Below are 16,550 nucleotides of genomic sequence, written 5' to 3' on the forward strand. Positions count from 1 at the left end.
CCTTAGCAACCAGGGAGTGGTTTGAATGAGACACTGCTATAGGAATAGGAGAGGACCAGAATAGAAAATTAAGTTATACAAATTAACAATAACTATAAAACTATAGCCTCACAGAACAACAGTTTTCTGGCTGCTGGGGTCAGTGACCCCCATTTGAAAGCTGCAACGACTTAGAAGAAGAATGCGGCAAATTATTAAAAAACTATAACAAATAAATAATGAAGACCAAATTCATTCTTCGTTACCGTGGGCGATTTATCTCCCCGCAATGCCATCCTACCAGCAAGAGTGTAAATTGCTGGTGGGATGGCATACGTGCCAGTTCGTCCCGAAGTCGCCTGAAGTTGACTCTCAAGGAAACTTCAGGCGACTTAGGGAAAACGAAGTGAGGTGTATGCCATCCCACCAGTGACTTACACTCTTGCCGGTTATGCGTACTTAAAAATTTTTTAAACACCATAGGATTGTTTTACCTCCCAATAAGGGATTAATTGTATCTTATTTGGGATGAAATACAAGCTACTGGTTTATTATTACAGAGAAAAAGGAAATCAGTTTTAAAAATGTAATTATTTTATTAAAATGAAGTCTATGGCCATCCTGTAATTCTGAGCTTTCTTGATAATGGGTTTCTGAAAAATGGATCCCATACCTGTAGTAGCGGTGAAATTTGCCGAATTATACTGTAATACTTGGCACACTTCTGTATCATATAGTTAGTTCTTATTTTTTGTTCTTTACTTATTTTTGGTTCACAGGGGTGGTTTCACAGTTCATACTAAACACTGTACTATATCAGGCCACCCCCTCACTCAATTAACTTCACATACTATATAAATGATATAAATCTTGTTTCCTTAAGTCTTGGCAGGCAGCTGCCATTCTGTGGGCCCTGTTATTAAAGGGACAGTAACACCAAAAAATGAAAGTGTATAAAAGTAATTACTGTATAAATGTAATGCTGCCCTGTACTGGTACAACTGGTGTGTTTTCCTTAGAAAGACTACTATAGTTTATATAATAAAGCTTCTGTGTAGCCACGGGGGCAGCCATTTACAGGAGAAAAGGCACAGGTTACTTAGCAGATAACACCCCATTATATTCTACAAAGCTTATTTGTTATCTGTTATGTGCCTTTTCTCCTTTTTCCCAGCTTCAATGGCTGACCCCGTGTTGACATAGCAGCTCATTTATATAAACTATAGTAGCATTTCTGTTGCAAACTTACCCGTTTTACCAGCGCAGGGCAACTGTACATTATATTTTAATTACTTTAAAACACTTTCATTTTTTGGTGTTACTGTTCCTTTAAGGCAAGCTTAGTATCGCCCCAAAATCTTGTGTATGTGCCAGAATGGGGGACCTGTTGCCCTTGCCCATGCAATGGCTACACAATTAGTTGGTGAGAAGGTAGGGAGAATGGGAGTGCTGAATGTAAAGTTAAAGTAATTGTCTGCCCCTCCTCTATGCCTAAAGCATAGAGGCGGAGCAGGCAGTATATGATTGACAGCTAGGATTTTTAAATGCATTTATAATGGGTTTGAATGTGTTATTAAACCAAAATTCATTTTTATATTGTTTAATTTGAAAAGGACTTTTATTATATAGATTTTCATGTCTGGTTGACAGGTCCACTTTAAACCACCCCAGGCAAACACATCAGGCAGACCTAAGCTTAATAAGGCCCCTTTAAGACAGTGATCCCCAACCAGTGGCTCATAAACAACATGCTGCTCACCAAGTCCTTGGATGTTGCTCCCAGTGCTCCCAAACCAGGTAGTTATTTTTGAATTCCTGATTTGGTGGCAAGTTTTGGTTGAATAAAAACAAGATTTACTACCAAATAAAGCCTCCTGTAAGATGACAGTGTGCATAGAGGCTGCCTAATAGCCAATCTTAGCCCTTATTTGGCACCTCCATGAACTTTTATTATGCTGGTGTTGCTCCCCAAGTCTTTTTACATTTCACTGTGGCTCACAAGCAAGGAAGGTTGGGGATCCCTGCTCTAAGATGAGTTAAGCTGGTCATACATTTTTAAAAGATCTTTTCATTATCGTAGGACCAAGCTCATCTTGAAACAATCACTTAAAAGTCCATCAATAAAAACAACCATTTCAAGTGATAAACTAGGAAAACTACCTGCTTGGTCCTGCAAACAGTTGGAACAAGGACAAATTTCATTGCGAAAGGTGAACATTTTTAAACCTTCCCAATCAATTTTCTGACCGATGTTGGATGAAAAATGTGCGATTGTTCGGTGCCCACTAACCTTATGATATTTTGATGGATTTGTCAAATTGCAATAAAATTTGTTGTCAGGGAGAGAAAAACCTCAACGTGTATGGCCACCTTAAGAATAAATGGGGACACAATCAAAATGTTCAGTCTAGATTACTAAAACTCTTTTTAGTGGCATCCTTATGTGTTTCACTTATATATTCTAAGTCTAGATGCTATACACAGAAAAAAAAACAAAAAGGAAGCAAACCAGGTTAATTGCCCTACAGCTGCCTGCTGATTCATGCTTTATGTCAAAGTTGGACAGGTGAGTCAGTGACTGTCTATATGAGACTACTTGTACCCCAGCATGTTGATTATAGTATAATGAAATCTGCTCTGTCTCAGAGACAGTGGTGATAGCTGTTTGACATACACTGAGGCTGACACAATAACTATTCATTATTATTTCTCATGGGAACAATAAAACATTTCTAGTCTCTTTAATTTGCGTGTGACAACTATTTCCATAAATACGAGTAAAATTGCTTAAAAAGTTCTTGCTTAGGAGAAAATATATTTTTATATTGAAAACTGTGGGCAGAAAAAAAATCTTAAGAAAAGCTTTTTTTCTGAATGATGGTGTCATCCAGAGGGTGTGAGTGTATATTCCCGCAAGCCCCATAATTCACAAAATTCATAAACAGCAGAGCAACACTTTGACTGTTTTTTGCTGTATCAAAAGTTTTTATTTTCACTGTCACTACAGAAACCGGAAATGGTAATTTTAATAGAGGCATACTTTGTCATACATATACATTTCCTGCAGTGTGACATTTTATTGTTGTGACAGTCCAAGAATAAAACAAAACTGCTGCTACTGCCTAAGCATGTATGGCTACTTAGTACAAGTGCTAATGCCTTTAGCGTTCTACTGAATGAGAACACATGCATTGTTGCTAAGAGTCAACATGAGACAGGACAGTGTTTCTCAATAAGGAAACTAGTCAAGCCATGTCAGGAAGAATTTACATGAGAAGAGAGATCAGTGTGAAACCAGTGGAGCATGTTGTGTTTTGTTTTCTGAAGATCAGAAAACTGAAATGCCATTCAAACCCCAGAAATGCTAAAGTCAGCTTTGTATCTGCCAGCTGGCCACCCTCCAACAAAGCGCCAATATAAAGGAGTTCATAACATCATGTTGTAGGTGCCACAGGAAGGTTTTTTTGCAAAGTGGTAACTCTGTTTTCAGTTCTCACACAAAGCATTAGCATACAGTAGTGCTTCAAAGTTTGTGAACCCCTTCAAATTTTCTATATTTCTATATGAATGTGATCTAAAACACCTGATTTTCAAAAAGTCCTGAAAGTAGATGAAGAAAACCTAGACATACAAAAAAAACCCCCAATAATATATCTGCATGTGGAAAAAGTAAGTAAATCCTTCGGATTATCATATAATTTGAAGCCCCACTGTATTTATTTTTCCAATTTACCACGCACCTGCTTTTTAGACTACTATCAGTAGTCTGTCAGTTATAAGTGGTGACACAAGGGCTTGTTGAGCAGTTTTCACTTGCTAGCATTATTATAGCGATTTAGATTTGTTTTGTTAAAAGGCCAGGTATGGTTTATCCCTAATCAAACAAAAAAACTTTAGTTGACAAAGAAAAACTGTTTTAATAACAAAGTTATAGCAAAATGAATGAATGCCATTAAAAACAACAGTACATTGTTGTGCCCTTTGAAGCATCAGGAATTGTCCGTGTAGCATATAGCAAGACAACAGGCAGGAAATCCTATGGACATATTTAGCAGCCGGTGTGATGTGATCATGCTGAGTGGAATGTTATCTCTCAAACAATAATAGGCTCAGCAGAAACAAAGCATCTCCTCAACTATTCTACAGCATCAGGCACCGACAAAAGAGGAAAATATGAAAATGTTTGGGGATTTATAAACCTGAGTTCCTGTGTATGCTATACCATCAGAAAAAAAAGTAATTAGGATAACACATGTGAATAGCAAATTCTCTTGAGTACATTGGATAATAATTAACTAGTACCTTACTAAACCAGTCCTTACAGTGCTTTAGTAAATCTGGTGGGTCACACACACTAGTCCTATAGAAACAGCACAAAGCGGTCACCCCCCCCCCCCCCATTTTCTTGGACTTAAGGTCCCCATACATGGGCCGATAGTATAGCTTATTGGCCCGTGTAGGGGCAGAAACTAGGGGCCTGCCCGACCAATATCTGGCCTAAAATAGGCTAGATATCGATCGACCAGGTTAGAAAACTCAGTCGGATCGGGGACCGCATCGGCTCGTTGATGCGGTCCCCGAACCGACTGCCCCACTGCTGCCAATATAATTTGATCTTTTGGCCCCAGGGCCTACACGCTCCCCGATATAGCCCACCCGTAGGTGGGGATATCGGGTGAAGATCCACTCACTTGCCAATCTCACCAAGCGAGCGAATCTCAACGTGTATGGGGACCTTTACCCAATTAAACCTTCTCTCCTGTCTGTTGATAGCATTCGTCCGATCTCCAGAAGTTATCGTTAAATTCTGGGTGCACATGTGGCAATGACATTGTGAGCATTTGCTCATGCACGAGCATAAATTTGTTTTTCAGCATGAAAAAACGGTTATCCAGGAAGCTTTGAATTACAGGAAGGCCATTTTAATCAATTTCCTTTTTCTGTTTAAGGGCCGTGGTAGACAGGGAGATTAGTCGCTCACGACAAATCTCCCTTGTTGCGGGCGACTGATCTCCCGATATGCCATCCCACCGGCTTGAATATAAACCGCCGGTGGGATGGCATATGCAGCCCCGCAATTTCGGGAAAGTTTTCTGAAGTTTCCTCTCAAGGCAAGGGAATCTCCCCTTCTACCACGGCCCTAATAAGATAGTACCTTGTACTTTACCCCAACTTAGATATAATTAATCAATATTTGATGCAAAACAATCCTATTGGGTTTTATAAATGTTTAAATTGTTTTTAGCAGACTTAAAGTACGGTGATCCAAATTACAGAAAGATCCCTTATCCAGAAAACACCAGGTCCTGAGCATTCCGAATAACAGGTTGCATACCTGTATTTATAAACCAGTTACTGTATATTCTATACCATCAGAGAAAGACAAAAATTAGACTAACTTGTTAATAGCAAATTCTCTTTCGTTAACAGGAAAATAATTACCTAGTACTATACTAAAACAGTCCTTACAGCACTGTATTAAATTGGTTTGGTTACACACCAAAGCTAAAGAAATACCCGCTACACTCCTTCAGCATATATATATATATATATATATATATATATATATATATATATATATATATATATATATATATATATATATATATAAAGTTTTTTTTTAAACCCAGTTTACTAAATGAATGCATTTATTTATTACATGAATGCATATTATTATTTGTGTAATGCCAACAGTATACAAAGCACTGAAAGACATTACTATGCCTTTACAATACAGACATAGGAGGACAAGCTCAAAAACCTTAAGTCATCTGCTTGGGAAAGGTACTTTTTGGCCAACAGCACTGTATCAACATGCATAAAACTCATGAATCATGAATATTTGGTTGTTACTGCAGTCAACAATTGTACTGACAGAGGAAGTTTGAGCCCTCTTACTTAACCACAACATAAGGTAATTCAAGGTCTAATGCTGGCACACTTAACCACACATAAATTCTGCGCAGTTCAATCAATCTCTAAGGAAAATGACACACACGGTTACTTTAGGTGCTTTAAAAGTTTCTGTGTTTTTAAGTGGAACCAAAGTACCCAAAACAGTCTCCCCCAATAGATTTATGTAAACAGTAAGTTGAAAAAACATCCATCCGCCTTTAAGAGTACCAGTGCTTGAAAAGTACTGACATATGCCTATGTCAAGCAATTGTTAGTATACTACCTTGCCTATTGCTTTAATCACAAAAATTCTATGTTTCTTGATTTTTTTTAAAGGAGAAAGAAGGTAAAAACTGAGCAAGCTTTATCAGAAAGGTCTATGTAAATACAGCCATAAGCACTCACAGAAACGCTGCACTGACTTCTCTGAAAAAAGATTAGTTGCGTCTGTAATTCCTGTGCCAGAGACAGGCAGCTTTCTGTTCTCTGCTCTTTCCTGCTCCCCCCTCCTCCAAAAATGCCAAGAACTCACTCCACCCCCCCCTTAGGAATGTGGATCTGAGCCAATCAGCAGGAAGCTGACCCATAGTCTTACTAACTGAGCATCTTCACTTGGTCTGGGTGTCTGTGCAGGACTGAGGCATTATGGGAACTTTCTTTACACAGCTCAGCGTTTTTTCTTCCTGTTTGGCTTCAGATCTTCTGAACAGGTGAAATATGGGGAGACTTAAGGGTTAAAGGTTCCTTCTCCTTTAAGTTAACATGGCAAACAGGGAACGACTGGTATATCACCCTTTCCCTTTTGTTGTGCCTGTTTTGTGTTACAGATAAACAGGAGTCAATTATGTGGAAGGATTATCTGTGCACTGGTAATCTAAATATATACCTCACTGGGACCAAACATGGCTTCAATTCCATGTTCAGCTAAAGCAGGGATGCCCAACCTTTTTTACTCGTGAGCCACACCTTTATGTAAAAAGTGTTGGTGAGCCACACAAGAATGAAAAAAATTATTTGGGGAAGCCAAATAAGGGATGTTATTGGCTATTTGGTAGCCCCATGTGGACTGCTAGCCTGCAGGAGGCTCTACTTGGAGTAAAATTGTATCTTTGTGTGCTTCCAAAACTTGCCTCCAAGCCGCAAATGTAAAAATAAATGGGCACCTACAATTAGGCCATCAAAGGGGGTGGCGAGCAACATGTTGCTTACGAGCCACTGGTTGGGGATCACTAAGCTAAAGAAAAAACAAAATGTTACCTTATACCCCGCGATGGTGCTTCTGCTAGGAGAAAACCACACCAGCAAGGGGTAACTGCAAAAGAGAGATCCTCTTCCATAAGTCTTCATTCTTCCGAATCCCGGCTCATACCCAGTAGGGTGAAAAAGCTGGCTTATTTTGAAAAAAGTTTGGCTTCTCACTCTACTGCACATGCGCAAGCAGCATGAAGACAGAAGGAGGAAGAGGGTCGCTCTTTCGCAGCTACCCCAGGCTGGTGCGGTTTTCTCCTAACATGAGCACCAACCCGGGGTATAAGGTATAAGATAAGCGATTACAATCACTTGGGGGTGCCTAACATTTTGGCACCCCTCAGTGATTGTACCTTTCCTTCTCCTTTTAGGCTGATGCCACACATGGCGTAGGGCTGATATTTTCGGCAAGCGGAAAAACGCTTGGTGAAAATTCAGCCCTACGCCTGCTACTTGTGCCTGCACCCGAATGAATGGAATACACTCGGGTGCAGGCACATGTAGCCGATATACGCATGAAAACGCGAGACTTTGCATTCTCACGCGTTTTCATGCGTATATCGGCTACATGTGCCTGCACCTGAGCGTATTCCATTCATTCGGGTGCAGGCACAAGTAGCAGGCGTAGGGCTGAATTTTCACCAAGCGTTTTTCTGCTTGCCGAAAATATCAGCCCTACGCCTCGTGTGGCATCAGCCTCAAGGAACTGAAACCCCAAGAAACCCAGGAATGCACAGGTTGCATTTTGGCCAAGTAACTGACCAACTGTCCTCCAAAGTATTTGATCAGACAAGTGCGTTTTCACGGACGTTGAGTTATTGTCTCATGGGAAACTGCACCATTAATTCCTAGCATTAGAAATATGTTTGTGTAACCCTATTGCTAGCACCACATCACTATACCTGCAATATAAAGTCCTGGGAGAAGACACAACTGGTGACTACAGTTAGCAAGCTGTAAGTCCTTTCCTACACCTCCATCTAAAGGCAATCAAATAGCCCATTATATATTTTTCATTGATTAACAGTTAATTATTCTAAAAATCTAAAGATCCGAAAATAACCATTTCTTTGTGCAAATCTCTACAGTGCTATTTTCAGAATTAGAATGAAAGTAAAAAACTACCCTGATTTTTCTTTGTGTGTCAGTGGAACCTTATGTTAATCATAAAGGAATTACCTGTGGTGTTTGGGGTGGAGGCTACAGTATGTTAAATTATCACTGTTGTGTGGGAAATTACTCTTTTGTTCTTAAGGTGTTTCTAGACAAAAAGGGGTGGGAATCACAGCCTAAATATAACAGTGAAACCAATATGTTCTGGGGAAAAAAAATAAGGAAGCTTATAATTAATAAGGGTAACTGGTTATATGAAAAGCGGATGTAGGCAACACATCACTTAGCAAAAATGTATTTAGAATAAAGCAGTGATCCCCAACCAGTGGCTCATGTGGCAACATGTTGCTCATTACCACCTTTGATGTTGCTCCCAGTGACCTCAAAGTTGGTGCCCGTTTTAAATCTCTGGCTTGGTTTTATTTCAAGAAAAACCTTTTGCAGGTCAGCAGTCCACATGGGGCTACCAATAAGCCAATCACAGTCCTTATTTGGCAACCCCAAAGAACTTGCGTAGCTAATCAACATGTTTAACTTCTGAGTATGACTCACAAGAAAAAAAAGTTGAGAAACCCTGGACTAAAATAACAACATACTAAATAGGGAATGTTTCACACCTCAAATCTTCTTTATATAAGATATATATCTTCTTTCTATAATATGGAGAACCATGCCTTAAAACTAACATCACAGCTGGCTGTTTAGCCACCAACATACTTCCACCAGTGGAGAAACTTTTGAAGCCACCTATGCTGCATATTGTCAATTTAATGGCAACCATCTATCACAAGTGGTACATACAAATTTCAGCTTATCAATAATTCACTTTTGGGCTGTACCAGCTGTAACAGGTGGTTTCTTTTCCAGATACCTGGGATCACCAACATTATAACTGATGGGAATCATTCAGGGTAGGTGTGAAATTAGGGCAAAGATACACAGAGCTACTTAGTAGCAGCTACTTGTCATAGACAATTATCAGTAAATGATCAGCATTGTCTATTTTAGTAGCCGTGACAAGTAACTGCTACTAGTAAAGGTGGCCATACACGCACCGATATTATCGTACGAAACCTCGTTTCGTACGATAATCGGTGCGTGTATGGCATGTCGGCGAGTCGACCGATATCGCAGGAAGCTGCTGATATCGGACGACTCGCCGATCGGACCAGTTTGAAAATTTTGATCAGGCGCCATAGAAGGCGCCTGACCAAAATTCTCCCTTCAGAGCTGAATCGGCAGAAGGAGGTAGAAATCCTATTGTTTCTACCTCCTTACCTGCCGATTCAGCCCTGAATGGTGTGTGGCGGATCTTACGATGTTTCGTGCGACCAATGGTCGTACGAAACATTGTCAGATCGCCACGTGTATGGCCAGCTTAAGTCTATGTGTCTTCATCCTAAGGGCAGTGGCACATGGGGAGATTAGTTGGCCCGCGACAAATCTTTGTTACTGCGGGTGACTTATCTCACCGGCAAGAATGTAAATCGCAGGAGGGATGGCATACGCGTCACTACGATTTCCCAAAGTCGCCTCTCAAGGAAACTTCGGGAAATCGTAGCAACGCTTATGCCATAGTAGTGTGCATATACATCAAAGGCCATGTAATAATACCCATATACAGTAATGTGAATTTGCACAAAACTTTTTACTGCAATCTATAAGCATACCACCTGATCACATATCAAACAGTCAGAATATGTTTCTGTGAAGGAGCTGTACAATGTATGGAGACCTGGGTTTATTTAGCATTGTCCAGCCTGTAGAACAGTGCAAACAGCTTTTTCCCAAAGATCTGGCACTTCTGCTACACATTGTGGGGCTCATTTAGCAAAGTGATCCAGTGCAATCAATTCTGAAAACCAATCATATTGTTGTTTTTGACACCAGTTGCTTAGAAGCCTTCAGTAAATCTATAAAGGCTTTTGGGGGTCAAAGATTACAGATTTGGCCGACACAAGGTATACATAGGTATATAGGATACAAGGTTTATACAACTGTTCAAGTGAAAAACACACTTTTTAAAGTTGTTAACACAACTACACTACATAATTACTGCCCCCCAAACTGGCATACAGCACTGACACAGTCTGTCATTACCCAGACAACCACCACATTACATCATTACCCCCAGCATTAGTCCATAACAGACACAAACTCTATCCCCCACAATATGTCACAGCACTGTCCAATACTGTATGAAATGTACAGCAGTTTCACACACACTGTGCCCCTCCACTAGGTTAAAACTCACATAGTGTATCCCCCCACACTGGGTATAGCACACAACCTAGCCTACTAAGTTATACATACAGTGAATGCATAGCAGTGGTAGCCTCACAAAGGGTTCATTTCCTAACAGGGAGTCATTTACTAGACTTGCCCTAGTGCAACAACTCATAACATATTAGACACCTGTGCTCATTATTTTACCCGTAGTTGAATAACTGCTTTCAGTCAGGACAAATATGAATGAGCCCCAGTGGGTTCCCCACACGGCAGCCCCTGCTTCTATCGCTGGCCCGGCCACACACGGCAGCCCCTGCTTCTATCGCTGGCCCGGCCACACACGGCAGCCCCTGCTTCTATCGCTGGCCCGGCCACACACGGCAGTCCCTGCTTCTATCGCTGGCCCGGCCACACACGGCAGCCCCTGCTTCTATCGCTGGCCCCCGCTTACAGGCACTGGCGTGCTTGGCGCTATAGGAAATTGCTTAGGAGTGAATGAAACGCACGGTACTCACCCAGGGTCTCTGCCACGAGTAGAGGTGGGATAGTCACACAGATCCCGAGTAGAGCAAGTATTTCAGTCACAGGTTGTGCCCAGCAGATCCCCCTGCCCGGAGCCATGTCACCCGGAGACTCGCTTCCCTTCCACTTCCCACGAAGTTTGCGGCGAGCTTCAAATAAGAGAAATTGGACTTTTTCTCACAAGCGCATCAAACCGGCTTTATGTCAGCTCCTCACAGTTCCAGATTGGGATATCAGTCAGCTTAATGTTAGGGGATCACAACTCCCGACAGACACCCACCAGCTAAAGACTCCACACTGTACTCCGTACTGCCTGACACCCAGCGCTTTCCCTGAACCTGGGGGAGGGATGTGTGGGAGGGCGAGAAAGGTCGTTGAATCATGCTGACACCTAGCGGCCATTAGGCGGAACGTCTCATATTTCAGGGTTTTTTCAAAACTAATCATTCAGCCCAGCTGTGGCGTTGCGTGTAAAAATGTGAATACTTTCATTGGATGAAGTGCTTGTCAGACGCCGAAAATCAAAAGTATTTTACGCCTTTTCTGCAACAGAATGCCTTCAAACTTTTTATACTGGGACATTGTGTAAATTCTAGCCTAACTGGAAAGACAAGAGAAAGGATGACAATAATTTAGTCATGGTTGACTGAAATATCCCTCTGGTGAAAGAACAAGCACATTCCAGTCTACAGTGTGCGCATATTTTAATAAACACCCATAAGCTATACTTGAAGCTTCTGGGGAGCTCCAAATTAGTCAATTTAGCCACCTCGCATTTAATATTTCCTAGACTTTAGCCAAACTTTAACTAAATGATTTACTTAGGGGCACATGCATTAGTACGACAGGTCCAAATGCAAAAAATTTGCATTTTTTCTAAAGTTTACAACTTTTGCCTATTTTCTGCAATATTTTTTACTTTTTGTACTTTGTGACAATTTGTGCGCCAAAATGGTATTTGTCGCAACGAGTACGAAAATTTCCGATTCATTCAAGCTTCGGTATCGTGACTTACCTTGGGCCAGGTTGGAGCTGCAGAGTGCCATTGAGCCCTATGGGAGACTTTCCTTGGGCCAGGTTGGAGCTGCAGAGTGCCATTGAGCCCTATGGGAGACTTTCCTTGGGCCAGGTTGGAGTTGCAGAGTGCCATTGAGCCCTATGGGAGACTTTCCTTGGGCCGGGTTGGAGTTGCAGAGTGCCATTGAGCCCTATGGGAGACTTCCAAAATCATGCACTGAAGGTTCAAAATCAAAAAGGTTTTCCCACCATTTACGAACGATCGTTGCATAATTTTTGGATGGTACCACAATATTTTCAGACAAGCACAATGCGGCTTTTTGCAGAATTAACGCACATCAGAAATTTTCATATTTAATCTGAATTTTTCCTAAACATACTTTTTAATGTCTGAAAATTGTACTTTGATAAATGTGCCCCTTAGTGTTTATGAGTCCCTTTGCCAAGGAATATGGATATTAACCTCTGCTATGATAGCACCACAGTTCACAGTAAAATGTAAACCTGAACCACTCCATGAACCATTATTATATCATCATAATTCATTATCAACAGCAATGGAATGACTATGGTTATGTAATTACCACATTAAATTGATGATAAGTTTGCAGACATGGACAAAGCCAATCAGATCCACACTTCCAGGATGTTTGTTTCGTTTAACACAGTATCACTCTTTACACTAGAAATCAACCTGCCCTTTGTTGCAAGACAGGAAATGCTGTTTTACAAGAGCTTGCTCTGCTACCAAAGCAGTAACCTATGGCATTGCAGTGTGCTGTAGCTTCTTCTATAGCTTCTTCTTCTATAGCTATATGGCTTCTTGCATAGCTGAGTTACTAATACACAAAACTATGTATGCTATTCTTGATATATGCTGTTAGCTTTTTGCCCAGCAGAAATAGATAAAGCAGGTTCATCCAAGGGAGAGTAGAGATGCCCTAGTCAGAGTTCTGACTAATGTATCATTTTAATTTATGTTTGTAAAAATTGAAGAATTTCTCAAAAGATTTTGTTGTGGAAACTACCAGACAGCCACTGGGTGCCAGATTTACTTTTTATCGCAAAACTGTATTTGGGGCACTTTAAGAGGTTTGGCACACTTAAATCTTTTTAGGATGAAAGTCCCCAATTCAAGTGTTGTCATGTATTTCCCATTTAAATTAGTTTAAAGTGTCACTGGTGCATATTGAACTTCTTACCAACTGGAAAAGACAGGCAGAGTATACGCCCCTGTATGCTATCAGCCAAGAGTGATACTGTAGATTCAAAATACGCAATATTGTTATGGATATGACATGCATGGGCAACATTTATAATATTTAAATATAGTCTGGAATGCTGGCGTTTCTCTGTTTTCTCAGGCCAGTAGCATTGTGCTGTGCTTTGCATCACTTCCTTATTTTTTAACTAGGAGGAAGTACAGGTTTGGTTGGCACAGTGCCTGACATTGCTCTTCCTATCCTACAGTTTGCCCAGTAAATATGTTATCATGTTTTTCACTTATTTTTTCTTATAGCTGACATTTACTTCAAACACAAATGCTTTGTTCAGATTTTTCTGGCAGAGGCCAAGAATGGAATGCTAAGCAACCCATAACATGTCTCACTTTGCAATAGCTGAAATAATACTACCAAACAAATCTGGATGCAATATTCTGTGATCGGATGCATTGCAACATAAACATATTTTTAGCATGTTAGGGGTCTCCCATAGAGGTTAGACAGTATGCATTTATTTGACAAAAAGTTAGCGGTTTTCAAATATACTGAAAGAACATCTGAAAATAAAACTATTATTGAAAATAGTAATATTGAAATAAAGGTAATATATCTGATATTGCTAAATTATTATATTAGAATTATAATACATGTGTGTACTTATGTGTACGTGATAGACTTCTTACACAAGATGCATGCATTTGCATTGCATTTGAGATATGTGCTTCAATGCATCAGCTAGTTGACTTAATTATATTCTGCCTCGCGAGTCTTTTTCGGCGATTTGCGCGAAATCGCGCCGCCACATCTGCCATCCCGCCGGCGACTTACATGTTCACCGGTGGGATGGCAGGGGGAAGGCAACTCGGGGAGATTAGTCGCCCGCGAACAAGGAGTTTTGCCGCGGGCAACTAATCTCCCCGTGTGCCAGAGCCCTAAAAATACATATAATCACAATATATGCATGTTTACACACTCAGTATGCATTTGTAAACACATAAAAAATGCTTGTGTTGTAAGAGTACATAGATACCTGTAGTTAACTTTTACATTGTACAGTGTAGTTTCTGTTTTTATATGCACATACAAATTTGAAACGCAGAGGCATATTACAGTAGAAGGGTATATACAAAAAACATACAAGTTACAAACATATACTGAATGATAAAGGAGGCAAAAAGGGCACTGCTCATTAAAGCTTACACACTAAAAGGAAACATAACGATTTTATAGGATTAAAATGTTATTAGTACTGTCTATGTTCTGTTGTGCAGTACAAGAAGCTGCTCCTCCCAAGATCTAACTCAGCAGGACTTAAGAAACCACATAGAGCCCACAGTTTGGATTGGCAAAACCAGGTCAGGATTTTACCCTTCTTATCATGTAATTTGCTGTCATCTCTGTAAAGGAGTTTTAAAACAAAAGATAAAACATATGCATTTTGTGCTTTTAAGGTACTTAAAATCTTGCCTATTCATCAGTGTATAAAACAATAGAAACCTTCCTTTCAAACATTTCATTTATTACCCAGTATATTGTTATTTAATTAGACAATCTGTTGGTGGCTATAATTGGAGTGCTGATTACATCTACTCCCTAGTTTCAGTAGAAACTCCCCTTTTTTCTTATAGTGTTCAGACTTCTTAGCTATGCACACAACTTGGATTTACAGTGTATCATGAAGGAGCAAGCTGACGTTGACTTCATACTGTGAGCACTAATATCTTACAAACGACATAACCTTCAGAGAGGAGCCACTGAACAAATAAAAGACCAGTCTGGAAAATGGTACTTTTTCAGAAAAACAGGAAGGCCTTATAGATTGATGTGTTTACAACTGACCTCCTTGTATTGTATGCAAATGAATGTTACCATATTAGACACACACACCCACTGGACCTGTGTTCTTTATATATTTGTATACTCTTAAAATACTGATAACTGTTTTGTGTTTGTGATTGTCACTGCAAAATAGAGTTGTGATTAGGAGCACAATGCTTTTGCTTGTACATTAGAGATTATTAGGGCTGTGCTGAACACGGCAGTGTGTTTGATGCCCCATGTATGAGTAGGGCTTACATCTACTTTTAGGTTAATGGCAAACTAGGCTTCTTTTACCACCAGTGTGGAGTGAGGGTAAAGGTGGCCATACACGCACCGATAATATCGTACGAAACCTCGTTTCGTACGATATTCGGTGCGTGTTTGGTATGTCGGCGAGTCGACCGATATCGCAGGAAGCTGCTGATATCGGCCGACTCGCCGATCGGACCAGTTTGAAAATTTTGATCGGGCGCCATAGAAGGCGCCTGACCCAAATCTCCCTTCAGCGCTGAATCGGCAGAGGGAGGTAGAAATCCTATTGTTTCTACCTCCTTACCTGCCAATTCAGCCCTGAATGGTGTGTGGCGGATCTGACGATGTTTCGTGCGACCGATGGTCGCACGAAACATCGTCAGATCGCCACGTGTATGGCCAGCTTAAGAGTGTGTGTACAATATAAGTGTGCAATATTCCCCCACTCTACTCTAAAAAAAAGTATGTGTATTTGTGTAAAAGTAAATTAATTTTAGTGTAAAAAGTGTGTGTATGTGTAACTTGGGTCACTTGTGTCATTTGAGACAGGATAAAGGTGACCATACACAGGCAGATTTGAGCTGCTGGTGCAGCCCCTTCAGACTGCTTTAGCAATTTGTCTGCTCATGTATGAGTCCCCCTGATGGGCCTACCCAACTGATATTTGGGCAAAAATCGGGCAAATGTTAATCAGACAGGTTTAAATTTCCCATTGGATTGAGGAAAGCATCTGCACGTTGATTCTTGATCTGACTGCCTGCATAGCAGCAATTATTATCCCACTGCCAAACATTTGGATCAGCCCGATATTACCCACCCCAAGGTGGGCATATCAGTGAAAGATCCACACACAAGAAAGTCACATGATGATGGAAATCTACTATGTGGTCTAAGATGGGAATTACATGGGGGATTTTAAGGAGAACAGCAGATGCCCCTTTATATGCAATATATTGTTTATATTAACATTATGATCAGAAAACGAGAAGATGCTGACATTATAACAAGTCTCAGATTTTAAACATATAAGGGAATCTTAACGTAAGACTGTTTTACGCTGTCCTAAACAGTGCTGGAACCAATTAGAAAGTATTTATAAAGATGTTGTAAGTTGGCCATTAGACTATAAGAACTCCATTCTTTTTCAGTTACCTCTTCTAACTAAACTGAAATGAGAAGCAGGCCCGGATTTGTGGCGAGGCCACAAAGGCCTGGGCCTAGGGCAGCATAAACTTTGCTAAGGCATGCCGC

The 16,550-nt window shown here is 40.5% G+C and overlaps 1 protein-coding gene across 3 annotated transcripts in view; it reads right to left on the reverse strand.

The window, feature by feature from the left end:
* dcbld1 (discoidin, CUB and LCCL domain containing 1) overlaps window positions 1–11,396 on the reverse strand; it is a 48,903-nt gene extending 37,507 nt beyond the window's left edge. For 2 of the 3 annotated variants that reach the window (XM_031901634.1, XM_012962870.3), the window contains exon 1: window positions 10,980–11,396. In XM_031901634.1, the coding sequence (XP_031757494.1) occupies window positions 10,980–11,085 (106 nt within the window). In that variant the 5' untranslated portion in view covers window positions 11,086–11,396. The remainder of the gene's footprint in view (window positions 1–10,979) is intronic. The other variant, NM_001005663.1, reaches the window with a different exon arrangement.
* Window positions 11,397–16,550: the final 5,154 nt, after the last annotated feature.

Source organism: Xenopus tropicalis, chromosome 5, assembly GCF_000004195.4.
Source record: "Xenopus tropicalis strain Nigerian chromosome 5, UCB_Xtro_10.0, whole genome shotgun sequence".
Classification (NCBI taxonomy): Eukaryota; Metazoa; Chordata; class Amphibia; order Anura; family Pipidae; genus Xenopus; species Xenopus tropicalis.